Source organism: Chrysoperla carnea, chromosome 4 (assembly GCF_905475395.1).
Source record: "Chrysoperla carnea chromosome 4, inChrCarn1.1, whole genome shotgun sequence".
Taxonomy (NCBI): domain Eukaryota; kingdom Metazoa; phylum Arthropoda; class Insecta; order Neuroptera; family Chrysopidae; genus Chrysoperla; species Chrysoperla carnea.
Window position 1 is genome coordinate 63,698,902 of NC_058340.1, and position 24,569 is coordinate 63,723,470.

At 29.5% G+C, this 24,569-nt stretch overlaps 6 protein-coding genes across 6 annotated transcripts; 3 read left to right on the forward strand and 3 right to left on the reverse strand.

Annotated features, from left to right (window-relative positions):
- Positions 1–306: 306 nt before the first annotated feature.
- Positions 307–4,572, reverse strand: LOC123298853 (dynein intermediate chain 3, ciliary-like). Its single transcript, XM_044880947.1, has 11 exons — positions 4,398–4,572; positions 4,121–4,293; positions 3,102–3,354; positions 2,889–3,040; positions 2,705–2,814; positions 2,490–2,628; positions 1,530–1,874; positions 925–1,071; positions 774–861; positions 584–709; positions 307–446 (listed from the first exon to the last, which is right to left on the reverse strand). The coding sequence occupies exons 1-11, from the start codon at positions 4,570–4,572 to the stop codon at positions 307–309; spliced, it is 1,848 nt and encodes a 615-aa protein (XP_044736882.1).
- Positions 4,573–5,267: 695 nt separating this feature from the next.
- LOC123298854 lies at positions 5,268–9,084 on the reverse strand. The gene is made up of 4 exons (XM_044880948.1): positions 8,957–9,084; positions 6,719–7,541; positions 5,409–5,548; positions 5,268–5,301 (listed from the first exon to the last, which is right to left on the reverse strand). Exons 1-4 carry the CDS (start codon positions 8,980–8,982, stop codon positions 5,268–5,270), a joined length of 1,023 nt encoding a protein of 340 aa, XP_044736883.1. The 5' UTR covers positions 8,983–9,084.
- A 101-nt stretch (positions 9,085–9,185) lies between these two features.
- LOC123297679 lies at positions 9,186–11,652 on the forward strand. The gene is made up of 3 exons (XM_044879430.1): positions 9,186–9,674; positions 9,734–9,898; positions 10,867–11,652. Exons 1-3 carry the CDS (start codon positions 9,189–9,191, stop codon positions 11,128–11,130), a joined length of 915 nt encoding a protein of 304 aa, XP_044735365.1. The 5' UTR covers positions 9,186–9,188; the 3' UTR covers positions 11,131–11,652.
- Positions 11,653–13,498: 1,846 nt separating this feature from the next.
- LOC123298029 (maspardin-like) lies at positions 13,499–15,839 on the forward strand. The gene is made up of 5 exons (XM_044879900.1): positions 13,499–13,724; positions 13,788–14,028; positions 14,950–15,179; positions 15,242–15,490; positions 15,614–15,839. Exons 1-5 carry the CDS (start codon positions 13,626–13,628, stop codon positions 15,698–15,700), a joined length of 906 nt encoding a protein of 301 aa, XP_044735835.1. The 5' UTR covers positions 13,499–13,625; the 3' UTR covers positions 15,701–15,839.
- A 541-nt stretch (positions 15,840–16,380) lies between these two features.
- On the reverse strand, positions 16,381–19,922 carry LOC123297289 (stomatin-like protein 2, mitochondrial). The gene is made up of 7 exons (XM_044878893.1): positions 19,886–19,922; positions 19,500–19,703; positions 19,303–19,428; positions 17,793–18,189; positions 17,263–17,418; positions 16,869–17,113; positions 16,381–16,570 (listed from the first exon to the last, which is right to left on the reverse strand). The coding sequence occupies exons 2-7, from the start codon at positions 19,545–19,547 to the stop codon at positions 16,382–16,384; spliced, it is 1,161 nt and encodes a 386-aa protein (XP_044734828.1). The 5' UTR covers positions 19,548–19,703; positions 19,886–19,922; the 3' UTR covers position 16,381.
- A 2-nt stretch (positions 19,923–19,924) lies between these two features.
- Positions 19,925–23,512, forward strand: LOC123297288 (coiled-coil domain-containing protein 112-like). Its single transcript, XM_044878892.1, has 6 exons — positions 19,925–20,012; positions 20,990–21,216; positions 21,365–21,515; positions 21,690–21,925; positions 22,177–22,646; positions 23,009–23,512. Exons 1-6 carry the CDS (start codon positions 19,928–19,930, stop codon positions 23,055–23,057), a joined length of 1,218 nt encoding a protein of 405 aa, XP_044734827.1. The 5' UTR covers positions 19,925–19,927; the 3' UTR covers positions 23,058–23,512.
- The last annotated feature ends 1,057 nt before the right edge of the window (positions 23,513–24,569 follow it).

Consider the following 24,569-nt stretch of genomic DNA (forward strand, 5'->3'; position numbering starts at 1 on the left):
ATAATAAAGTATGACCTTTCATGGGATTAATAAGTAGAAAATAATCATTGTTTATAGAGTTCACCTAATATGGTCTTAAGAAAATAAAACTTTTTAAAAACAAGGATTTATTTTAACATGTTTTATCAAAGCATTATTTTGTGGGACCCGATAGTAGATAGAGTTGTACGCCGAGACACCTGAATATTTACGTCCAAAAATCTCTTACTTAAAACAAAAATTTACTTTTACGGATGTATTCGAATATAAAAAATAATTATAACAAATGTTATTTAAAAAAGAATTAAACATATTTATAAAAAATAATTATTTTAGTTCTAATTCATCGTTGTCGCCATCGTCTGCTTCTCTGGACAATAAATTCTCAGATATTTCTTCTGAATCCATTGTTTTTTTCTTGTCCAATCCAGTTTCTTCTTCTAGTTTACCAAGTGTTCCTTTGGGAACTATAAAATGAAATCTAATATTAATTAAATAGTTTGAACGTAGATTCCTCGATCCTTCGTAAAATCCTGCCTTACTAGTTCTATCCCTATTGAAAACCTCATTTTTTCTATAATTCCAAATATTTTAACATTTTTACCTTCATCGTGTTGCTGATACTGAGCTAATGCTTTTTCAACATCTGTGAAATACTCTAGCTCAGCGGCAACAACCTCTGGATCTTCACCTTCTGGAGCTTCTGATGCAATGCTTTCATCTTCTTTGGCTGGAAATATGTAATCCAAATAGTTACTAATAAATTCATACAAATGGTTTTGTTTTTCGATTACCTGGTGCTCCTTTAGTTGACTTTAATAAACGAATTTCACGAGCTCTTGCCTCTAAAATTTTTTCACGTTTGCTTTCACGTTCCATCATCTAAACATATTAAATTTTCATAAAAAAACTGTGTGAGTTTAAAATCAGTAGCATTTTACTTACAGCTGTTAGGAATGGTTTATCTCGTGCAGTATTATCAACCATACTGTCACTGACTTCGATCAAATATACTGTCCCACTTGCTGTTCCTAAAGATACCATCTTTCCCTCAGAGTGGCATACTATTTTTCTCAATGGATCGTCACTAACCTGTCAAATCCGAAAATAATTCTTTGAACCATAATGTTATTTTACGCATTCTAATTCATCGGAAAATTAAGCGCGAATTTAGAGGGGAAAATCAAGGGCGATTGGAGACCCCTCCCAAAGGCTTTTTGGTCCTCAAATTAGATAAAAATGAATGATAAGTATAAAAATTGGTATATTTGACGACTTAATGTATATAGTTTCTTAGATATATATCACCCAAAATCGTATACGAAGGGCGATATCCTGGACCAATTTCACTCCATCCCCCAAAAACTCTTCGATCAATACCAAATGAATCAAATTTTTGTATCTTAATTATTTTTAAGCAAACAAAAGGTTCAATGTCAGTAGTATTAATTACTCAAAAAAGCTTCATAAATATTCCATATTGCCCCTTCCAAAATTTTTTTCTGAAACCCCGCTGGTAATTGTCTCTTAAAAACATTATAAATGCATACTTTCATTGTATAAATCGGTGCATACTGTTGTTGCAAAACATCCCAACAATCCATTACACCATCATCGCGTGCAGTAAAAAATAATGAATATCTTGCTGCACTCCAACATGCATCACGTATAAAGCATTTATGAAAAGCTGTCCATACAATACAACTTTCTCGTACATCTTCAGCCCATATGCGTGCCGTCCAATCACCAATTGTTAAAAAGTTCTTTAAAAATGCTGTATTTCTTTGTAATTGGTACACGGGTCCTAGATGTGCATTAAATACGCCAGCAATTTTCTCACCCATTGTTTTTCCTTTACGATTTATAATTACAACTTTACCAGTTTCTGTACCAAACTAAACAGACGAATATAAATAAATATCGTAATATATTTTTCCAAAATATCTCAAGTAAAGAGAGGAGGATTATCGTGTTCGCCCAATGTTAATCGAATAGCTATTACCAATCGAAAGCGGTTTGCTATTTCATTCCGAGGTTTGTAGTACCTACCCTGAGTCATCTTTTCGAGTAAATTTTTATGTTCTTCCATAGCAACATAAGACAATGACGGTTTCAAGGAGGAGGCAGAGAGAAAAATTCCTATCGAAAGATCACATTTTGTAAGTTTGCAGGATTTTGCAGCATACTTCGCCATCGAGAATCCCTCGTATTTAGTTTTTTTATTTTTAAATTTGTATATTATACATTTTATAACTATAAATTTGTGACCGGTATCACCATACTGCCCCCCTTGGCCCATATGGCTAGCCGTGCGTTCTTGGCGTATGCCAAGCTTCAGGGAATTTTTACAACCTACGCTATGAGAAATAGTCTAGCCTATAATGTTATCCGGAATAAACCAATTTGAGTACACTCCCAAACTCGTTTTAATAAATAATATGTTTTGATTTTTGGGTACGTAAACTAAGGACTTTATCAAAGATTCTACGATACCCAAATCTCTTACTCACCATAAACTTTGTTGGCATAGTACTTTCAAACTCTAAAGTTGATATTCCTACAGCCCTTTTCATTTGTAAATCTTCTGATCTCGAAATATCCATAACCATTTGATCTGTATTTTCTTCTAAGTTATTTCTCATATCCCACCTAAAATTTCCGTTTTTTTTTTTTATTGAAAATAACAAACTTATTCCCCAAAAGAGGGCTCAATCAAAATACTAACCATTTAACAGTTCCATCATAAGATGCACTAAAAAATTCAGTATTCGATTTCGAAGTAATCCAATAAATTTGGGTACAGGGATCACGATGTGCCAATTCAATTGGTGATACCTAAAATTTTTGAAATAAATTTAAATAGACAGTAACAGAAAGTTAAGTAAATAGACAGTAACTAGACTACTTACAGTAACTGGACTAGGACCACGTCGAATATCAAAAAATCCAACTTGTCCTGATAGCAAACCACAACATAAAATATTTGGATCCTTAGTATTATATTCAATTGAACAGCAAGGGCAATCAGGAGTTAAAATCAAATCAGGACTATTTGGATTCTCTAAAACAAAAAAGATATTTTTTATCAAATGTTGTGGTCATATTTTGAAAATATACCATACCAACTTCCCAAATAAAACTTTGGCAAGAAGCTGGCTCAGCACATTGAAATTTCATATCACAATGTGTGGCCGCTAAATGAGCACCCGTTGGACTCCATGATAAATTTGTGATCGGTCTTGGTGAACCAGGCATTTTGTAAACGTTAACAGTTCGGCAATTATTTTGTTCTACGAATGGAGTTGGAATTACATCTGAATAGTAGCTTTGGTATATATTTACAGCATTGTTTTGAAATATACATTCTTCAATAGGCTAAAAACATTGGAAAAATTTCCACTATAATCAACTAAAACTACAGAAAAACCAAGTGCGTTTCAAACTTAATTGTTGTAATTGTTGCAAATAGGTATTATACAATCACATTATTCGCGTTTCAAGTGTGGCTTCTGTTAATAAAGATGTTACAAAAATCGGCTAATAAAAGAAAATGAAAGAAACTGCTCGTATTTTGCTAAAACCACATGGAATGTGTTTCTTGGGTGTCATTTATCAACAGTATGGCATGCGTTAGTGTTGCAATTGTTAACAAACAATAAATAGGCAACTTGTATGACGTTAATATTAAATGTTTGTCAAATAATCCAAACTATTATATATACACATACGTAATTCAAGTTGCCTATTTATTAATTTTGTTCTCAACTTTAACATTGATCGTTTCATTGAAAATTAACTCATGCCTTAATAATGATATTTGACACCTAAAAAACACATTCCATGAGGTTTTAGCAAAATGCGAATGGTTTCTTTCATTTTCCTTTATTTCTAACATCTTTTACAGTACTATTGAATAATCCAAGCTGAACTTTGATAGAGACCTTTATTTGCATGCCTTGAACAACGTATTTTTATTTTTTTAAGCGATGAAAGGGGAGACAATTGCCATACTCTTGCGATAGAATTATGTTCATGGCATTAAAATAAAGGTCTTCGACAAAGTTTGGTTTATACTTTTCCCGAAATCGCAGATAACAAAAATTTCGAATTTTACTGGGAAATATATAAACTAGAAACATACCACTGATAAACTTAAAACTGAATGAATATAAGAATCATCTTTCATAGTTTTACGTCGATATCGATCTGTTTGTTCCAAATCATTGTAAGTGATGTCTTTGGGCCAACCGCCTTCCACATGTGTAACCAACGATGTTTTATATTCGATTACTTCAGTATTAATCTCATGCAAGGCTGGAATATTATTAAGTATAAGTATGAATTAATATTAATGCAAAAGAAACGGTATTAACTCGGAGTCCAGAATAAACAAAGTTTGTCGAGAAATATTTACTTACCATATTGTGGTTCATAATTAGTGCCCTTATGACATGGTTCTTGATAAATATATCGATCTTTTATCAAACGTTTATCAGGTGGATAATTATCAATAAGTTCTGGTCCACGATCCGAAAAAATACATTGTTTACCGAATTCATTTCGAAATTTACTGTATATAAAATTCGTCTCCATTTTTTATTAATAATAACTTTTTATATTAAAATTTAAAACATTTAAAAAAAAAAGATTATAAAATGCAAATCAAAATACAGCACTATTTACTTTTTTTATATTTTAAAAATGTTTAATCAATAGTGCATTAGAGACCCGCATGCTACCTGTAACTTTGTTTATTGAAATTGCCATGGTAACTTTTCTTTGAACCTGTAACGTAGCTTTTCTTTCAAATTGAAATTCAAATACAGAATAAAACAATGTTCAAAAATTAAAACCCCGGCGACTACAAAATCACTCTCTAAAAAGTATGAAACAAGAAAATATAATCATTTAACCAATATTAACCAGCGGACGATCAAGACGATTCTTATAATATCTTATTTGACAAATTATAATAAGTAGTTTAAAAGTTATGAGAGAACCGATTACTATACATACATACCGGTCAAATAAGTAACCTTCGCGGGGTAAAAAAACTAAGCCAAGAGATATTGAAATGTATCCAATTGAAAAAATTGTGCAAATTAAAGTTATAACTTTTGTCATACAATGGAGAGAAAATGAATATAAAAAACTTATAAAAACTTATAAAAACTCATTTCTATTTGCTTTAAATCATTTTTTTATTTCAAATATTTTCTAATGTTCGTACAACTGCAACATTTTGAAATTTTCCATTATTATAAACATTTACAATACCCATAATACATTTATACAATAATGGTATTAATGTTTTCGGACATTCTGTTGACAATACAAAATCAATGAAATCATTATGAATAAATGTGAAAATTTCTTTAAAAAATATAATTTTTTCATATTTATTAATAGTTTCTTGAAATCCAAATAACAAATTTTCATTGTCATAAGATCTGCATAAACTTGTTGATGGCACATTGTCTTCTTGTGATTCGTACGTATTAATATACACGTTTAATTCAAATATACTTTTAAAATCTTCTTTTTGCCATAATTCCCAGTTTCGTGAATTCTAAACAAATAATGAAATAAATTATAATTTAAAACAAGTAAAAAAAAAAATTGCCAGAGTGAATTGTTGCAATACCCTGTAAAGTGTTGATTGTCAAGCTTGCATTATTTTTTATAAATTAGAAGATTTTAACAAGTGAAAACAAACAATTGACGGAGTTAATTGTTAAAATACCATGTACATAAGTGTTGATGACGTAATCGTTTATTTTTTGACGTCACGTAAATAAAGAAAGATATCCACTCTTAAATAGCCACACACACATAACTGATATTCCTATATTAATACATACTATAAACTTTGCACCTAATTAGCGCCCTTGTGGGTAAACGGTGATGTTTACAAGAAACTGTTTATTTTTCTATAAGGAACATTTTTTACGTTTAATCTTTTGTTCTATCTCCAACGGTTTACAAGATGGATACTACGGATCCAAGACTCAATTGACCCATGTTACTCATTTACGAACTTGACCTCACTTTTTACGTCCTGAGCACGCTATAAAAATTTCAGCTTGATAGCTGTTTTCGTTTTTGAGTTATCGTGTTGGCAGACAGACGGAATGACGGACAAACAACCGGAAATGGACTAATTAGGTGATTCTATGAACACCTATACCAAAATTTTGTTCGTAGCATCAATATTTTTAAGCGTTACAAACTTGGGACTAAACTTAATATACCATGTATATTTCATATATACATGGTATAAAAAGCCAACACAATTATGGTTTTTTCTGCGATTTTCTCGATTTTTTCAAAGGGGTACCCCTTAAAAAATTGCAAAAAAATCTAGAAATTTTTTGTATCTCCAACTTCGATAAAACTCAGTATATGTATAAGGTAATTTTGACCCAAAAAATACAAAAATCGGGTTCATTTGATGACTGGTCGAATAGTTTTTGAGATACGGACTAAAATCGATCCAAATATTACGATATCTCAGAAACTCTGTATCCAATCATTAAATTAACCTGATTTTTTGGAACAAAATTACCCCATCCACCGAGTTTTATCAAATTTCAAAACAAAAATTTTCATGCTAGCCACAAGTTGAAGTGCATTAAATATTTTAGACACAGCGAAAGAACCAATGAACATACAGACAGTAAGTTTCGGTGATAAAGAAAGATTTCAAATTTTAATGTTAATAACTAAACTAAATTCTTACCACTTCATCTAATTTTTGTAAAAATAAACTTCTAATCTTAGATCGTCGATTTACAGGCACTGTATCTTTTTCATTTACAAACTTATAATACAATTTTAAAGCACGTTGAATTTCCGAAGGTATGCGTATCGATTCCAAACTAGCTGGATATCCTAATGACACTCGTGATTTTGATGTTAAATCGGTTTTGGTACAGCTAATTTTCAAATCCTTATTTTTAGGACAGTTTGGTAAATGTTCTACACTTTGATTTTTTAAACTAGGCGTTGACGACAGTGATTTCGTTTTCATGGCAATCAAAGTTTTGGAATATCCATTTTGTGATGAATAACTTTTCTTCTGTAAATTTTCAGGATTCTTATCGAATTGTCTTAGACTAGTCTTTTGATTATTCGTAAATTTATTCAATGTTTTAATTTTAGGTGCATTATTTAATGTCACTGCAGTCATACTCCGGGCTGTAGAATTAGGCACAGATAAAATTTGTGGTATACTTGATTTCTGTTGTTTTACACTTTGCGTTAAATATGGTAATCCAGTTTTTTTATCGTTTGAACGAACAGTTTTTGCTTTATTTATCGCAGTTTCAATATCTTGAACAAGTTGATTCTCAATTTCAAGAGTTTTATCTTTAGCTTTTGGTTTACAATTACATTCTATTCCTGATATTTCTTCCTTTTTTGACCCAGAGCCATTTGTAATATATCGATCATCTGAATCATTTGAAAGTTGAAGTAATTTTTCTGTAGCTTCACAATGATATTCGGCAATTTTTCTTTCGTAATATGTTTTTGAATAAATATCGTAAAGGACATTAACAAATCTGTAATAATTTAAGCAAAAGTTGATATTAACAATTATGAAAATCCGGTAGGGAAGCAAGTCGTTTTATTGTCCAAGGGATGGAAGAAAAGCTGGTGTTCAGGATTTTTAAGAGTATGGTGTTAAGAGATGCAAAGCGGATCGGAAGATATTATGTGCCACTTTTTATTTTAAAAATTGACATTGGTTATATTGTGAGTGATTTAGAGGGGAGTATAACTATGTGGAGGATAATATATATTTGCCTTTTAAGCTAGAATTGTCCTAGACAAGGTATGCTCTTTTGTAGGTAGGAGTAGGATGGGGACATTCTCTCACTCTCTTGCACGGTACCCAGTCAGCGCCATATTGCTTATAATGTAGGCGCTGAGTAAGTTTTGTATACATTTATAGGTTCTACCGAACAAGGAGTGTATTGTATTTTGTATCGACGTATTTTGACCCGCTGAATCTGTAAAAGCAAATATTTCCATTTTTTATTCGTCTTGATAGGACCAATAAAACCGGAGATATGATTAAAATTGTAAACAAAACAAAATGATAATGCATAAGATCGGCGCGAAGCGCTTGGTTTGAAACGGCCGTAGATTGGCAAATTAAAAATATTTTTGTACTTTAAGGTACTCATTTTAAAGGTATGAGTCTATATTTTAATGCACATAATAATACGTTTTATGAAATAGCAACGAAACTAGCAAGATTGCAAGTATTAAGTTTCATCATTTTTCCGGCCCATTATTAGTTTATAAGTCGATAGCGAGCCTTTAGCGAAAGAAAATCCCACATAATTATATATGAGAAAATTGCAAATTTGTTCTAGTTTAAGAATGTTTTTGTAGGCACTCTGCGCCTTCACTATTCCCTTTGAACTGTCAAATTGGTCAATTTTTTTGTTTACATATTTAAAATTGAAAAAATCTGAGGCGGAAAAAGTTCATTAATCATTAATTATTTATTAATTGTCAGGAACTATTTTTCACACAAAGATTGTTCACACAAACGTATTCATGTTTTTTACAACATTTGAATCAGGAAGCGGGAAAAAGCTAAAATGGCGTCGACTGGGTACATGCACCTACTGAACCAAAACTTGTCCTAAATCGAGCATACCTTATCTAGTTCTACCAAGGAACTGTTTAGCGAAACAAGCGGGTAGTGGCTAGTATAATCGATTCAAATGCCATCTTTTGGTTCCTTTGTAAACTATCATTTTAATATTTTTTATTATTTCAAAAAATGACATTGCATGTTTACATAATCAAACTAGTATTTTAAAATATTTCTACGCTTTTTCTTCTTTAAATTAGCTCAAAAAATACGAATTATTATCTCAAACGTCTTTATTCAAGCTCTAACCTAAGCCAACTAAAGCGTTTACATTGATTTTATGAATAATAAATTGTTTATACACGATACCTTTGAATAGGATGCGAATTTTCCATGTGTGTTGATGAATTTTTTGAATTTTAGGCGTTTGAAATTTTATTAGCTACAACAATTTTGAAATTAGACAATAATGGTAGACTGGATTAAAAGTATCGTAATCCCTAATTATTTTCAAAGCTGTATCCATGCATAAGTACAGTAATATTAATAACATTTTCAAAGTAATACTTTTTTTAATACTTTTTGAAAGAACGTTTGTAGCATGGCCGCCTTAATTTATACGTTATGTCAAAATGTTTATAAAAATATTTTTTATGTTCATGCTATTAACAAAATAAATAAAAATATAGGTATTAATTATTTCCTTAAACAATTGTTATCATATTCAAATAGTAAACAATCAATTAATAATCAGTTAATCGAATCGAATAAATTAACCTCTAATATTTATAATAAACGTAATGTTTATAATTCGCTAGTATCACAAAATTCATTAAATAAAATATTCGTACGATATATGCAACAAAATGTCCGTGGCTTTAGTTCAATATCACCAAATCCGGCCCCAAAACCGGATCCCCCAAAACAACGTTCGCTACCACCGTTAATGGATTTTCCTGAAATTGTGTGGCCATCAATTTTTAAATCAGTTAGAAATTGGATATTATCAACATTAATTATCGCACCATATTTTGATCGGGAATTTTCGTTGTATGATTTTGTTGTGGGGTCAAAGAAAGCAATTGAGGTAACTTTCGATTATAAACAATTTATTTTTATTGAGAACTAAATTATTTTTGGTTGTAGGTAGTTTCACAAAAAATATCTTCTGGAGACTTTAAAGAATTGGAAGGACTAGTCACAAACGATGCTATTGACTCTATTTCGAAGTCTGTTTCTTTGTTATCGCTAGCTCAAAGACAACAATTAGCTATTGATTGTAAAGATATTTATTTTTCATTTCCGTATCAGGTAATTATTACTCTTTAAGGCAGATAAACGTACTTTCTTTAACTTTGGTCCCAGAGCTATATAATTTTATAATAATCTCTTTTCCCTTAAACCAAAACTCTGGGGAGCCTTAAAAGATGAGTTTCGTAAAGTTTTAATATTACGTTTAATTTCTTATAACTCTATGGGATTTTAATTCAAATTTACCAACATTCATTGAGGATTATAATCAAATAAAGAATCTCTGCCTCCTGAAGGAGAAGTCCCTGATTATGGAAATAGGGAATATTCAAGAAATTTAAATTTGGTTCAAATATTTTTCTTCCGTAACTTTAATGACTGGACATTTTAACTAAACCATTATTTTAGTAATTAATATCTTATTAATTTAAAATTAATTAATAAAAGAACAAATTCAATGAGAGCATTTAAAAATTTCTAAAACGGAAATTCAAATTTTTATACGGACGTGACATCAAAGTACGGGCTTGTCAAATTTGTTGACATACTGTATGATATTAATTACTTAGATTTCATATGGTATTTCATTAAATTATACTATTCTACGACTTTTTATTAGAAAACTTAATAATAACGAGTGTAAATTCTGTGTTGTAAATTCATTTTTTTAAAGTGAAAATTATACATTGAACTGTCACCAATTGACAGATCACGTACTTATACGTCATCAACAGAGAGCGCCAAAAAACTGCGTTTAAATATCTCAAAATTATAATGTATTTTAAATATTTTTTTACACTTAAATACAGCATTTTTAAGCAGTATTTATATTTTTTACTTTTATATAACGGTGTAAACAATGAATTAAAAATATAAAAAAATATACATGAATATTCCCTATTTTCGTATCATAACAAGTTGCCTTAAAAACAACCTCTCAAATTTAAAGCCGCTTCGAAATGACAAATACTACATCTTGTCCTAGATCTATTAAATAAGGAATTGAAAGACAAATAACTTTTTTTTAGGTTGGAATTATGTTCGACGATGCAGAAACATCTTCACAACAAAAACGATTTGTCGAAATAACAATGGTGTATCATGTTTTACAAGACTTGCATTTAATGCGTGAACGTGGCGAAGAACCACCATTAAATGTGGGACTTTTACCCGAATTTCGTGACAAGATACACATTTGTAATTATAGATTTATTCGTGAATTCACAAAGGGCGTTGAAGATCAATGGACAATCAATGTAATAAATCATTTTAAACCCAGTGATTTCTTATAAAAGCAATAATTTTTAATTAGGATCAAAGTGTTCCTAAATGTATGTGGGCAATTTTAAGAGCAATTTCTTTAAATAATTTCCATTAAAAAAATTTAAACAGGATGATAAGTGAACCAATTTTAAAGATATAACATTTATTTAATACTCCAGAGTAATTTTGAGCCCGCTCGCTAGCCTGTGTGCTTCACACCAACAATTATTTTAGAGTTGGGGAAATAAGTTTATTGAAAGTCTGATTTTAGGTACCTGGGCTCCGGTAATGTTAAAACTCGAACGTTTTGGGGTCTTATAATGGAAATTATATAAAAAATGAGTTTCTGAAATATTTCACGTATCTTTAGAAGCCACATTACACAAAATATAATCTACTCAATTTAGAATCTGTGAAGTTTTTTGATAAATTGCTTCGGCATAAAATTACTACGTAATATGTATATTTTGGGGGTGTTTGGATTTTCCTAGAAGTATTTGTGCATTCGTGTTTTTCATACAAACGCAACAATAAAAGTTGAAAAATTTGTTAAATGTATGTTTAAAAAAAAATAAATAAATAAGCTCTAAATTATTATTTTAGTTTAATTTCGTAATTTCTTGACCATTAATAAGATAAAATTATTCTCCAATAAAGTAAAAAAAACTACAGCGAGAAATATTCACCTGGGGAGAAACGAAATAAAAATCAGTAAGATTTTTATTTCGTTTCCAAAGAACTGTTCAAAGTTACTCGCGAAATAAAAGTTCTCTATATGGAAATTCGAGCGGTATCTTAGAAACTCAAAATGCTAAATGTTCATCCTCTTCAAAACATAGGATTGAATTAAAACTTCGCACACTTATCAAAGGCCGCCGATGACAATACAATAATTTAATAAGTTTGAACGATTATCCTGATCAGAGTCTGCTGGATTAATATAAAACGATTTTTAAAAGAACTTATTTTGTACTTTTTCTGCCCTTTAGCTTTATTTTGTTTTCCATAAAATATACTTTCTATTCCTAGTCTGTATACAGAGGTTGTGTGGCGTTCATAACAAATTTTATCTGAAATATATTATTTGAATTTAAGGGAATAACTATTACATAAATAAAGGTCAAAGTTAAAAATAAAAAATTTTTCAGATCCTAAAAATAAATGACGAAAGATTAAAATGAATCATTAAAAGAGTTAATTAAATGTTGATAATAGAATGATTTCATATTATGACTGTTTTTTAACCTCTATGTAATAATTGAGGGGATGATTTTCATCCAAAAAATCGGTTCATTTTCAAAAATTAGGCTGTGGAAATTGACTTTATCTGTGAATGTTTCTATAGATAAAAAATACCCAAGTTATTCAAATAGAGTATTTACAAATACTATTATTATTTAAAAAGTTATATAATAAATACCATTGCTAATTAAAAAATCAGAATTTGAAAAAAATATGTGTGTATATGGAGTATGTATGGCGTAAAGATCAAGTTTTTTGTTTCAAAACTTTTTTTGACCACAAAACCACAATTAGTTGATCAAATATCAGAAACTACAGTCAGTTCTTTTCATTAATATTAATAGGGACCACGTTTTATTCTAATTTGAATAAAACAAATAGGTATAGTTTACTTTTAGTAATTTTATTTTTCAGAATATGTACCTATTTTTTCTTAAAATTATGAATTTATCATCAATCTTTCGAAAGACTAATTCATTGTGTTTAATTTGGTTTGTTTGTTTGAATTTTATTGGGTCGAATAAGGTCGGATTACTTATGTTGATACGACCTTTTTTGATAGTTGAAAAATATACGAACAATAAATAATGCAAGATAAATTTTGGGATAATTTGTCTATGTCCACATGACCATAAAAGATATGTTGGGATATTTTGTCAATCTCCACATATCGACTGACCATTAGGAGTATTACGCAAATATGCTTTTTTCTCAAAACTCAAAATGATATCCCACTTTTCTTATGGAGATATTTAAAAAAAAAAAAAAAAAAAAGAAATTTAAAAATATTTTTCTTTTCTATTCAATGATGTTTCTATGTATGACAAAAAATAGGTAATATTTTAGCGACATTTTATAAATTCAAATTTAAAATAAATTTTTTAATTAATATTCCATATTCCATACTCAATAAATTGAATTTCAAGTTCTCACCTTGAATGAATATATATTTTTAATTTTATGAATTTATTGACTTGAAAGTAATGTTTGATATAATTTATAAATATATTTATTTCAAATCCTCTAATGCATAATTAAAACTTGTTTGTGTTAATTAAAAATTATATACATAAATTAAATAGTTGCATAACAACCTAAACTTTGAAACAACTTTGTATTTTTGTGTGTGTTTACATTAAAAAGTTTTTTAATTAGTTTTGATAAACATATGTATCGATAATGCTGTTTTCTTTTTATGACAATTATTTTGTAAGGTTTCTTTTGATTTTTTTGATATAATACTTAATTTGTTTAAATAAAATATGTTTATGTTTGTTTAAAAATGAGTTATATCAGTGATCTTTCTCAATCTCAAGAATATTTAAGTTATCGAAGTAGTATACCATTACGAAAAATATCTGTTGATAGTGATGGAACTAAGGTTAAGTATTAACAATTTTTTTTATTTATAAGTAAAAAAATACTTAATAAATTGTTTATTTAGGGCTGGAGAATATATGATTGTGGTCCAAAATCGGTAAAATGTCCTATAATATGTTTACCACCTGTATCGGGCACTGCTGATATATTTTTTAAACAAGCTTTAGCTTTATCAGCAAAGGGATATCGTGTGATCTCAGCCGAACCTCCTGTTTATTGGACTGTTCGAGAATTTTGTGATGGTTTTAAAAAGTTGTTAGATTATTTAGAATTTACTAAAGTACATATATTTGGCGCATCATTAGGTATTAACGTAGACAATCAAACTTGATTAAGTGAAATCGGAAGAGATATTTTACAGTATCAAATCACAAACACACTTGTTATCATTTGTACGATTTTATAGCAATTCGATTTGTACCTTCTAATACCGCTTGACTTCGGGGAAGCTTTAATCGTATGAATTTAAAAAAATAAATTAGGGAAAAATTTGATAAATTATACTAAAAATTTGAGGATCAAGGGATTTTGTAAAAACTGGATAATAGGGAATATTCATGAAATTTAAATTTGGTTCAAACATTTTTCTTCCGTAACTTTAATGGCTGGGCATTTCAACTAAACCATTATTTTAGTAATTAATATCTTTTTAATTACGTAAAATTAATGAATAAAAGTATAAATTCAGTGAGGGCATTTAAAAATTTCTAAAATGGATATTCAAATTTTTATACGGACGTGACATCAAAGTACGGGCTTGTCAAATTTGTTGACATACTGTATGATATTAATTACTTACATTTTATATGGTATTTCATTAAATTATACTATTCTACGGCTTTTTATTAGAAAACTTAATAATAACGAGTGTAAATTCTGCGTTGTAAATTTATTTTTTTAAAGTGTAAATTATACATTGAACTGTCACCAATTGACAGATCACGTACTTATACGTCATCAACAGAGAGCGCCAAAAAACTGTGTTTAAATATCTCAAAATTATAATGTATTTTAAATATTTTTTTACACTTAAATACAGCATTTTTAAGCAGTATTTATATTTTTTACTTTGTTATAACGGTGTAAACAATGAATTAAAAATATAAAAAAATACATGAATATTCCCTATTTTCTAAGCTCATTCATCTTCTCCAGACGTCTCTTAATCAAGTTTAACTTTACTAATCAATGTAGGTAAAATATATTAAACTGTGAATTGATTTTAGGTGGCTTTTTAGCACAAAAGTTTGCCGAATCAACATATTTGTGCCCACGAGTCGCTTCTTTAGTTCTTTGTAATTCCTTTACCGATACAAAAATATTTAGTTATAGAGACTCTGCGTTGTTATTTTGGATCTTGCCTGCAATGGTGCTTAAACGTATGATTATGGGTAATTTTCATTGTGAAAAAGTTGATCCAGAAATTGTGGAAGCAATTGATTTTATGGTAGAAAGGGTATGCTGAATGTATTCAATAATTATTTTTGTATAGGTTTAACTTTTTATAAAATTTTGTAGCTGGAAAGTTTATCGCAAGCCGAATTGGCAAGTAGATTAACATTAAACTGTATACCAGATTATGTAGAAGTTCACAAGCTAAACGATCTTCCAGTGACAATAATTGATGTTTTTGATGAATATGCTCTCTCTAGTGAAGTAAGAGAAGAAACTTATAAATGTTATCCTAATGCAAGACTTGGGCATTTAAAATCCGGTGGTAATTTTCCATACTTAAGTCGTTCCGAGGAAGTCAATTTATATTTACAGGTATACAAGTTTTTTTTTAAAGTGAAAATGACGTTATGTCTGAAAACGGAAACAATTGCGAATATAATTTTCGCAAAGACGGATCTGTATAACAATTTATATGAAAATCAATTTTTGTTCTAGATTCATTTACGACAATTTGATGGGACCAAAGAAGCAGCTGCTGATCCATCGATTAAAACATTAAAGCCATTAGTGTCTAAAAAATAAGTAATTTTATTTTCTAATGCCACATTCACACCAACGTTCGTTAACACAGTGCAAAGTTGACGTCATTTTGGTATATCGGAGTAATGTTCCTCCGATACACATCACATAACATTTTAATATTTAATATACATATAATTGTTATATACTATATATTGGTTTATATTTTTTGAATAAAAAATAATTTTTATGAAAATAATTTTTGTGTTACTAAGTGCGAATGTATACGGGGTGGACTATATTAATCGATAATGGGAAACAGGGACTTTAATGCTAAGAAAGACTCTTTAGCGATAGAAAAAAGAACTATATTTGTTAGCTCGCATAGATATATATTATTTAACCGATGTGTTGTTTACAATGATGTAAATTGCACACCACGCATACGTATATAATATAGGTTAATGTAACAATTTTTGAAAACAACAAACTTTGGTTAAGAACTATATAAAACATTAAAATATCTTTATGTGTCAATGTGTAAGTCTTTAAAAATTGTAGATCTTCGAACTTCGAACTAATATTCATACATTCCTTTATTTTCAAATTGAATTTCTAGATTCGATGGAAATTCAATAGAAATCGCTTCTCACGTTATAAATAAGTAAAAATGATTTTTATAGGAAAATAAATATACATAAGAAATATAGTTTTAACAAATTTTAATACAAATCACAATATTTTTTACAAAACATCAGAACGCACAGGTTTTATATCTTTTTCATCTTGATTTTCTTTAGATAACAATTGTTGCATTTCGTTTTGTGACGAATCAATTACATTCGATGATGATTGAGCAAGATTTTCATGATCTGAAACATTCTCTGCTTGTCTATTATTTTCTTTTGTTACATGATTAAAAACGCTCATTGCCTAGAAACGAAAATGTGATAAATAGATTGAAGAAAAAATTATTGTTAATTTGACTAAAGTGGTATAACTACGGATCTAGTAATTATAGTAGGGATGTAGTATAAAGTCCTACTTTAGACGAGGGTGTTGTATCACTCAGGGGGGAAGCAATGTGCCTACTTTTGATTGGCTGCGGCTCTCATTTGCGGGAAATTCAAATAGAACGATAATATTTCTCTTCCTCCTGAGTTAAGACTCACCCCACTCGGTTATACTCCATCCCTTTTAAAATATTCCTATATCCATGGGTATAACTTACTTGTGCAACCAAACTAGATACATCACCAACATTTGATGGTAATATAAGTGTATTATTTGTGCGTGCCATCTTTTGAAATGCATGTACATATTGTTCAGCGACACTTAATGATGCAGCGTTTTTTCCATTCACTGATTGTAATGCATTTGCAACAACATTTAAACTGCAGGCTCGCGCTTCAGCAATTTTAAGTATGGCGGTTGCTTCACCTTTGGCTTTGTTTATTCTTTCCTGTTGTTCAGCCTCTATAAAAAAAAGTTTATTCTAACAATCTAGATTATATTCGATTTGAATATATGGTGGTGTTCCAGGAATTCAATGGTTTACTCCATTAACTTCATTAGGCTGAAGAATTTTTCATCAAAAAATAAATTGTATTATAAGATTAGCATACCAGAAGCAAGAATTCGAGATTGCCGTTTTCCTTCTGCTACATTAATATCGGCTTCACGCACACCTTCAGATTCTAGGATAGCAGCACGTTTTTTCCTTTCAGCTTCGACCTGCATTTGCATCGCTTCTTGTACTCTTGCAGGTAATTTTATGTCACCTGAATTCAATAAAAACAAAATTTTCTATGTATTAGAGTTCCATTTTGAAACGGATATTTAATGATCACGATTTGGGTCAACAATTCGCCGTCATCGAGATAGAATACAAATCTCTGTAAAAAGTAAACCTCCAGACTACATCATGGTTAGATGATAAATTGAAACTAAAGATCTAAAAAAGTGTTTATTGATAGATTTTTAGTACGGAAGCGCTAATTTTTGAAACTGCCTATGGGTGAAATCCACCTCTGACATTTATCGATGTTTTACAGACAACAAACATAAAGAAAAAGTGGATCATGACCTAATAATAATAAATATTGTAACTCGGCAAATTATTGACACCATTTTCCGTTTTATAAATGAAACATACGAATTTCATAACGTAGACATGTTATCCCCCATGCTTCACTAGCTTTATTTATCGATTCCACTATGCTAACATTTAAACTTTCACGTTCTCGAAATACTTTATCCAATGAAATTTTTCCTAATTCTGATCTCATTGTGGTTTGTGCTAGTTGTGTAATGGCAAATTCTGGATCTTCAACACCATAACTTGCTAAATATGGATCTAATATTCGTAAATATAATACACCATCGATACTTAGCGTTACATTATCTGATGTGATTGCGCTCTGTTTGGGTACATCAATTGCAATTTCTTTTAAACTTTGCACATATTTAACCCGATCTATAACTGGTAATAACACATTTAAACCAGGTTCTAATATTCGGTGAAATTTACCCATACGTTCTACTATCCATGACTAAAAAATACACAAAAATATTAATACTGAAAATAATACTCCTGGAAATATATTTTTAAAAATTAGCCAATTTTTTATTTATTCAAAAGTATTTGCAAGCGTTGATCCTGAAAGGGAAATTGTAATCTACAGGGCCGGATTAACAAGTAGGCAGAATAGGCAGTTGTCTGGGGCCCCCGAAAAATGAAAAAGACTTCTAAAGTTTTCTTACAAACATAAAATTCTAGAGAGTGAAAGAAAAATATAATCAGAACTGAAAATAAAATTTACTCAATTGACCGCATTCAAAAGGCGACGACCGACGAACTAGACAAGGTTCCTAAAAAGGACATTTCCGACTCATTTGACAAATTGTATGAGCGGGCAAAGAAGTGTATCGAAGTGAAAGGAGAAAATATTGAATAATAAAAAAGAATTATCTCAAAATGTACACTGATTGTTTTTATTTTGAAAAATTTCGGTTATTTTTGCAATAGAGGGTGTAGAAGCCTTCCAGGGGATGATCACAAATTGTTCTGCCGAACGATCCTTCTCGCAATTAAAAAGAATCAAAGCTGCTGAAAGAACTACAACGCGACAAGAGCGACTCGAGATGTTAGGTATACTTAGCATTGAGTCAGATTTATTGAACAAAATCGATATTAATGATATAATTGATGAATTTGCCGAAAACAAATGTAGAAAACGACATGTTTAAAATGTAGGTAGTAATTTTATTGATATTATTACATTGTGACAATAAAATTTTTATGAAAGATATAAGTTTGTATTTTTTAACAAGGGAAAAAAGAAGGGAACGGACGTGAAAAAAGGGCCCCCAAATTGATGGTTGACTATGGCCCCGTTGAGGATTAATCCGGCCCTGGTAATCTATTTCAAATAATTAAGAAATGCTTCGAAGGGAATATCTTAAATTTTTTTGTCTTTATAATTAAAATTTGAAAATTTATCTCATTTGACGATTATATGAGTATTTTTCGAGATATCTCCGGATTTGCTTCGAAATAAAAGCTTTTCATACAGGATTTTAGACGATATTTCAAAAACCATTCATCAAATTGATAAAAGTACCCGATTTCTGATGAAATCGGGAAATAAAAACATCAATTTTACCTCCTGTTGGGGTACAAACATTATAACAGTATTAATAGGAGTTGATATTTTATTTCGAACTGTAATATATGATCCTCCAACAACTGATGATTTTAAAACGAGTGGATTGGCCCCGGCTGACGATACCTACAAAACACATAAAATTTAAAACTCTGTTGAGTTATTTTTTGAATTTTTGAAACACTTTTTTCGCATACCTTTACGGTATCCAATATTGACGAATATATAAATGCACGTGAAAGCATTGTTGATTTAAGAAAATGCAAGATGAAAATTAACGCGAAAAATAAATAACCTTAAAATCTTGAATTCATATCCATCTAGTGGCGTTTATTGTAACTAACCAAACGTCAATCGTACGTCAAAGTTTGTTTACAAAATTCTTTAACTCATATTTTCTCCTTAAAAAGGTCAAAAGTCTTAGAAAAAAATGTCAATAATGAATAATAATGATGAGAATGATATTAAAAAGTTTATAAAGGATATGTTACAATTAAAATCACAACAAAAACACTTTGAGCGTGTGTCAGAATTTACTCTATCAGCGTTAAAAAGTGTTTTAAGTAATGATTTTTATAATTACCGACATGAATTAATGAAGAAAAAACAATATGATCGTCAATTAATGATTAAAAATTTAAAAACACTTGTAATGGCACGTAAACGATTAAAGAAAGATATAACTGATAAAAATAAACTGAAAGAATTTGGTAAAAAAGTTTTGTATTTATGTTTTGTTTCAATGTAACTAATAAAATTTACGTACACAGGGTGTTTCATTTTTTTATAAGTGGGAAAATCTAGTTGAGTAACCAAAAGTACAGAAATTTCTTTCAACTTTAACTTTCCCTTCCGGATCATATAAAAGTCATTTCGAACTTTCGTACCTCGTATTATTTTTGTAATATTTATGTATTATTTTCTCTATATACAAAATAAATATTTTTAATAAAATTTATTGATAAAGAATAGAGTAACATTTTAAATTAGAAAGGCTATTCGTGTATATATACTAAAGTGTATACCTAGCGCGTAAAAGGCATGCATGTATTTTAAACCCCAAAATGTATACAACAAGCTTTCTTAAACCTTCCCTGTGTCTTTCACTAGCATCAACTTATAAGATTTTTCAACTCATCGCTTAAAATGACTGTTTAGAGGATGTACGGATAAAAAATTGTGTGTATCAAGTGTCAGCTCCGACGCAAGATTGGTGTTTACCCCTTAAGTGTTGTTTAGTGTATTGTGCCCGTTATATTATTGTCAGTTTCAAACAATAGATGCTTTGTCTGTTATACGTACTATGTATAACATTTCTATGCATTTATATAATATATAAATGGTAACCTGAAGATGTACGATTTACATTGGCTGAGTAGCTATGTAGTCATTCTAAATCGGTGGGTAATAACTTCGCTGTGTGCTGTGTCGATCAGGTTATTGTCAGTTTCAAGCAATAGGTGCTTTGTCGACAGGACACAAGCATACAAGTTATACACACGCAATACTAAAAAGTGAAAGATGCGCACGATAGTACATTCGATCAAGAGATTTTTACTCATATTTTTTTCATATTGGGCCTTATATAAAAATCGATTCTTAAGGAGTATTCTTCAAAAAAACTTTTTGTATAAATTTTTGCAGTATCTTTTTTTTACTTGGCACTAAATTAGTTTTTTAATTTTAGATTTATCATATTTTAAAAATTCAATTGCGTTTATTGAGAAAAACATTTCCGTATTGAGAAGTCAAATTAATTCGGAATTAGAACGATTAAAATTTGATGAAAATGATATCAATACAGATCTGAATAAAATCTTATCCAAAAATGATTTATTTGAAACAACTGACGATGTGAAAAAAGATTCGATAGCAAAAAAACACTTGAGTAAATCAACTAAGAGTAGTTCTAAGGTAAAATTTAAAAGAAGTCTTTACCCGTTTTCAGAATACAAATTCGATGTTCAAAAACAATGTTTCTAACGAAAAATATTGGCTTTTTTTTGTAAGGAACAACTTACTAGTTTAAAGTTTTTCTTTCTTCATTTAATTGCTATTTTAGGAAATATCAAAATTTCTGGATTTTGTCCATGAGAAAGGTGGTCATGAAGGTGGTTGGGGTGTGGATGATCATGGAATATTTTTAAAATATTACAGACAACATGAAAAAGATATTGTGACATTAATTAAAGTTTTATCAAATTTCTTACCAGGTAATCTTTGACTTCAATTCCATTTTTTGAACTTTTAGGGTAGTATAGCAGAATTGAGGGTCAAAGTTAACAACTATTATTTTTAAATTTATCCAAAAATGATATCCTGATTTGAATAAACTGTTTTCCGTCTCGATACTGCTATACTACCTTAATAATAAATTTTTTGTTTAGAAAAAACGGACGAATCTATAATAGAACATGTGGAATGGTTTATGGAATATGAGAACAAAAAAGAGAAATATAAAAATGCTATACGAAATTGGAGACAAAGTAAAACTGTTAAACGTACTATTGAAATTAATTTCACCGATAATACGACTATTATGAAACCAGAACCTGTGAAACAAGAAAAAATATCACCGAAAAATGATGATAAAATTTTGAAGGCTAAAATTAAAGAGTGGAAGGTATGTTTTGGGACAGCTTCAATTTTAGAGGACTTAGAATGTTTAGTAAGAAGGTCCGCACATTATTTAATCTAAAATTTTTGGTTGTGCTAATGTTTTTTGTCAAACTTTTAAACAGGGAGACAGTGACACAAAAACTCGTTAATTGGTCGAACACTAATCATTCTGCTTCTGTCATCCATAAAATATCCTTGCTTTACTTTACGGACGATTATGAAATTTTAAACTTAAATGGTATTTCATTATTTCAGGAAAGTAAAACCAAAAAACTTGAAGAAGAAAAACAAATTGTATCGCCACCACAATCTGTTTATGGCAAAAGTAAAATCGTAACAGAAAATGATCGTATGAAAATTAAAGTGAAAATTGCCAATTGGAAACAAACAAAATTAATCGAAAAACAAAAACAAGAGGAAGAACAAAGATACGTTCAAGATATAGAAAAAGAAATACGTACAATTGAATCAAAAAAATTAATTAAAGAATTTCAAGATCAAGATATGAATTTTATACGACGTCGTCAGCAATTAAAAACGTTAACGAAAAAAATTCAACCGTTACGTACCCGTAGTTTAACGGTACCAAATGTAATGCGTGACCCGGATCGTATTCATCGGGCTACCAAACAATGGCTTGCGAAAACACAACAGGAACGTTCTCAATCGGAAATTGTGACACGTAATAATATTCAAGTGTTATCCGTGAATCATATTCCTAAGTTGTAAGTCTGACTGCTGATCATTCAAGGAAGTGGGAGAAACAATAAAAACTTCCAAGGCCTGATTTAGATTTCTGAGGCTCAGAGTCCAATGTTCGCTGAGAGTTTCATGAATTTTTCTTTTTGTTTATTCTGCATACAATTGTTTTAAAATTCCAATTATAAAAGCTTGTTCTATTTATATGATGATAGGCCGCTTCGCTGACCTCAATCACGCTCTGCTAGTCTGTGCTAATCGAGTCAATCTTGATTTTTCCCACTTTCTTCACAAATCAGTGCAGTTTGTAAAAAATAATGTTTGAAAAATAAAACTTTAAAAAATAATTTTGGTTATATCTGACGTTTTTTTTTATTAATTATTTCAGGCGTAAACCAGAATGGATTGGAGTCTTGCCAAGTATTATGTACCATTAAATTTAAAATTCGGTTTTTGTGCAAAGTGCAATTTCTATTTTACTCATAAATATTTTCGAAAATTTTACATATCCAATAAAAATTTTTTCTCTGAGAAAAAAAGTAACGTGCAACTTGGCAAGGCAAGGTGTATCAACGATTTTTAAAGAGTCAGAGGATTTTTTCAGGTTTTTGAGATTAGTTTTAGGTACAAAGAAGCGTTTTGGGCAAGCATGGAGAAACGTCATTTATGCTTCTTAAAATAAACGACATTGAATGAGTTACTGCGTTCAGTCTTGTTTTTGATAGTGTTTTGAACTACTCAACAGAAACCAGTTAGCAAGACATCTTCAAGGTACCAGCGCACAAACTTTTTGTGATGAAATTGTGGTTCGACTCACGCGCACGCTCAATCAGTAATTGCAAATGGAACAAACTATATTTTTTAATAAAATTTTATAACAAATTTTTTTGTAATACCAGTCTAGTCATTTTTTGAATAATTATATATATATATATATGCATATTTTTTATGTATTTTGATACGAAGAATAAAGCTTTTTGTACTAAAAATTATGTTTTCTGACTTTCCTCCTTTCAATCATTGACATGGTAGAAGAAAAACTTGTAGATAGCAAATTGATGTATCAGGATTGTATTAAATTTAGTCTAAAGTTTGTAACATTTTAAACTTAGAAATATTTATTCGAAACACATGAACGGATAAGTCCGTCAGATTGTTTGTCAGCCTGTGTACACGATATAACTCAAAAACGAAAAGAGATATAGGTTAACAGAAATTTTTAAGGCGAGATGAATTTTCTATATCATGTTTTGACTTCACAAGTGACTTAAAATTCGTGAAAATCGGTTCACTTTTTGCTAATATATATGCAACTTGTATTGCGTTTATGTGATGACTTAAGTATTATACTTAAATAACATATGAGTAAAACAAGTTGCCTATTAATTAATTTTTTAAATCGACTTTTACATGGATCGTTTCATTTAATAATATATATGCAACTTGTATTGCGTTTATGTGATGACTTAAGTTTTATACTTAAATAACATATGAGTAAAACAAGTTGCCTATTAATTAATTTTTTAAATCGACTTTTACATGGATCGTTTCATTTAATAATATATATGCAACTTGTATTACGTTTATGTGATGACTTAAGTATTATACATAAATAACATATGAGTAAAACAAGTTGCCTATTAATTAATTTTTTAAATCGACTTTTACATGGATCGTTTCATTTAATTAATAATTTATTGTTTATTAAAAATTTGAAATATTTGCGCAACTAACTCATGGTTTACGAATGATATATGATACCTGAGAAATACATTCCATCAGATTTCAGTAAAAAGTTAGTATTAAAATGAGGCTCATCCTCGAAACTAAGAAACTATAGAACTAAGTATCTTTGAAACCGTAAGGGATAGAAGAAAAATTTAAATACGAAAATTTTTCCTGTTAATAAAAGAAACTACTTTTGTTTGAAACAATTTAAATAATTTGAT

Coding starts and splice junctions, on each gene's coding strand:
- LOC123298854 (XM_044880948.1), bottom strand. CDS start 8,982: ATGGAAAATTCGCATCCTATTCAAAG. Junction 5,549..6,718: donor TACAAAAATTAGATGAAGTG/GTAAGAATTTAG, acceptor TTATTTGTTTAG/AATTCACGAAACTGGGAATT. Junction 5,302..5,408: donor TCTTATGACAATGAAAATTT/GTTATTTGGATT, acceptor TATTGTCAACAG/AATGTCCGAAAACATTAATA.
- LOC123297679 (XM_044879430.1), top strand. CDS start 9,189: ATGGCCGCCTTAATTTATACGTTATGTCAAAATGTTTATAAAAATATT. Junction 9,675..9,733: donor GGTCAAAGAAAGCAATTGAG/GTAACTTTCGAT, acceptor TTTTGGTTGTAG/GTAGTTTCACAAAAAATATC. Junction 9,899..10,866: donor ATTTTTCATTTCCGTATCAG/GTAATTATTACT, acceptor ACTTTTTTTTAG/GTTGGAATTATGTTCGACGA.
- LOC123297289 (XM_044878893.1), bottom strand. CDS start 19,547: ATGCTTTCACGTGCATTTATATATTCGTCAATATTGGATACCGTAAAG. Junction 17,114..17,262: donor ATCTCGAATTCTTGCTTCTG/GTATGCTAATCT, acceptor TTTTTTTTATAG/AGGCTGAACAACAGGAAAGA. Junction 16,571..16,868: donor TATCTAGTTTGGTTGCACAA/GTAAGTTATACC, acceptor TTTCGTTTCTAG/GCAATGAGCGTTTTTAATCA.
- LOC123298029 (XM_044879900.1), top strand. CDS start 13,626: ATGAGTTATATCAGTGATCTTTCTCAATCTCAAGAATATTTAAGTTAT. Junction 15,180..15,241: donor TTGATTTTATGGTAGAAAGG/GTATGCTGAATG, acceptor AAAATTTTGTAG/CTGGAAAGTTTATCGCAAGC. Junction 15,491..15,613: donor AAGTCAATTTATATTTACAG/GTATACAAGTTT, acceptor TTTTTGTTCTAG/ATTCATTTACGACAATTTGA.
- LOC123297288 (XM_044878892.1), top strand. CDS start 19,928: ATGATTAAAAATTTAAAAACACTTGTAATGGCACGTAAACGATTAAAG. Junction 21,516..21,689: donor TTTATCAAATTTCTTACCAG/GTAATCTTTGAC, acceptor TTTTTTGTTTAG/AAAAAACGGACGAATCTATA. Junction 22,647..23,008: donor GTGAATCATATTCCTAAGTT/GTAAGTCTGACT, acceptor TAATTATTTCAG/GCGTAAACCAGAATGGATTG.
- LOC123298853 (XM_044880947.1), bottom strand. CDS start 4,572: ATGGAGACGAATTTTATATACAGTAAATTTCGAAATGAATTCGGTAAA. Junction 1,072..1,529: donor CACCGATTTATACAATGAAA/GTATGCATTTAT, acceptor CGGATTTGACAG/GTTAGTGACGATCCATTGAG. Junction 447..583: donor GTATCAGCAACACGATGAAG/GTAAAAATGTTA, acceptor TTCATTTTATAG/TTCCCAAAGGAACACTTGGT.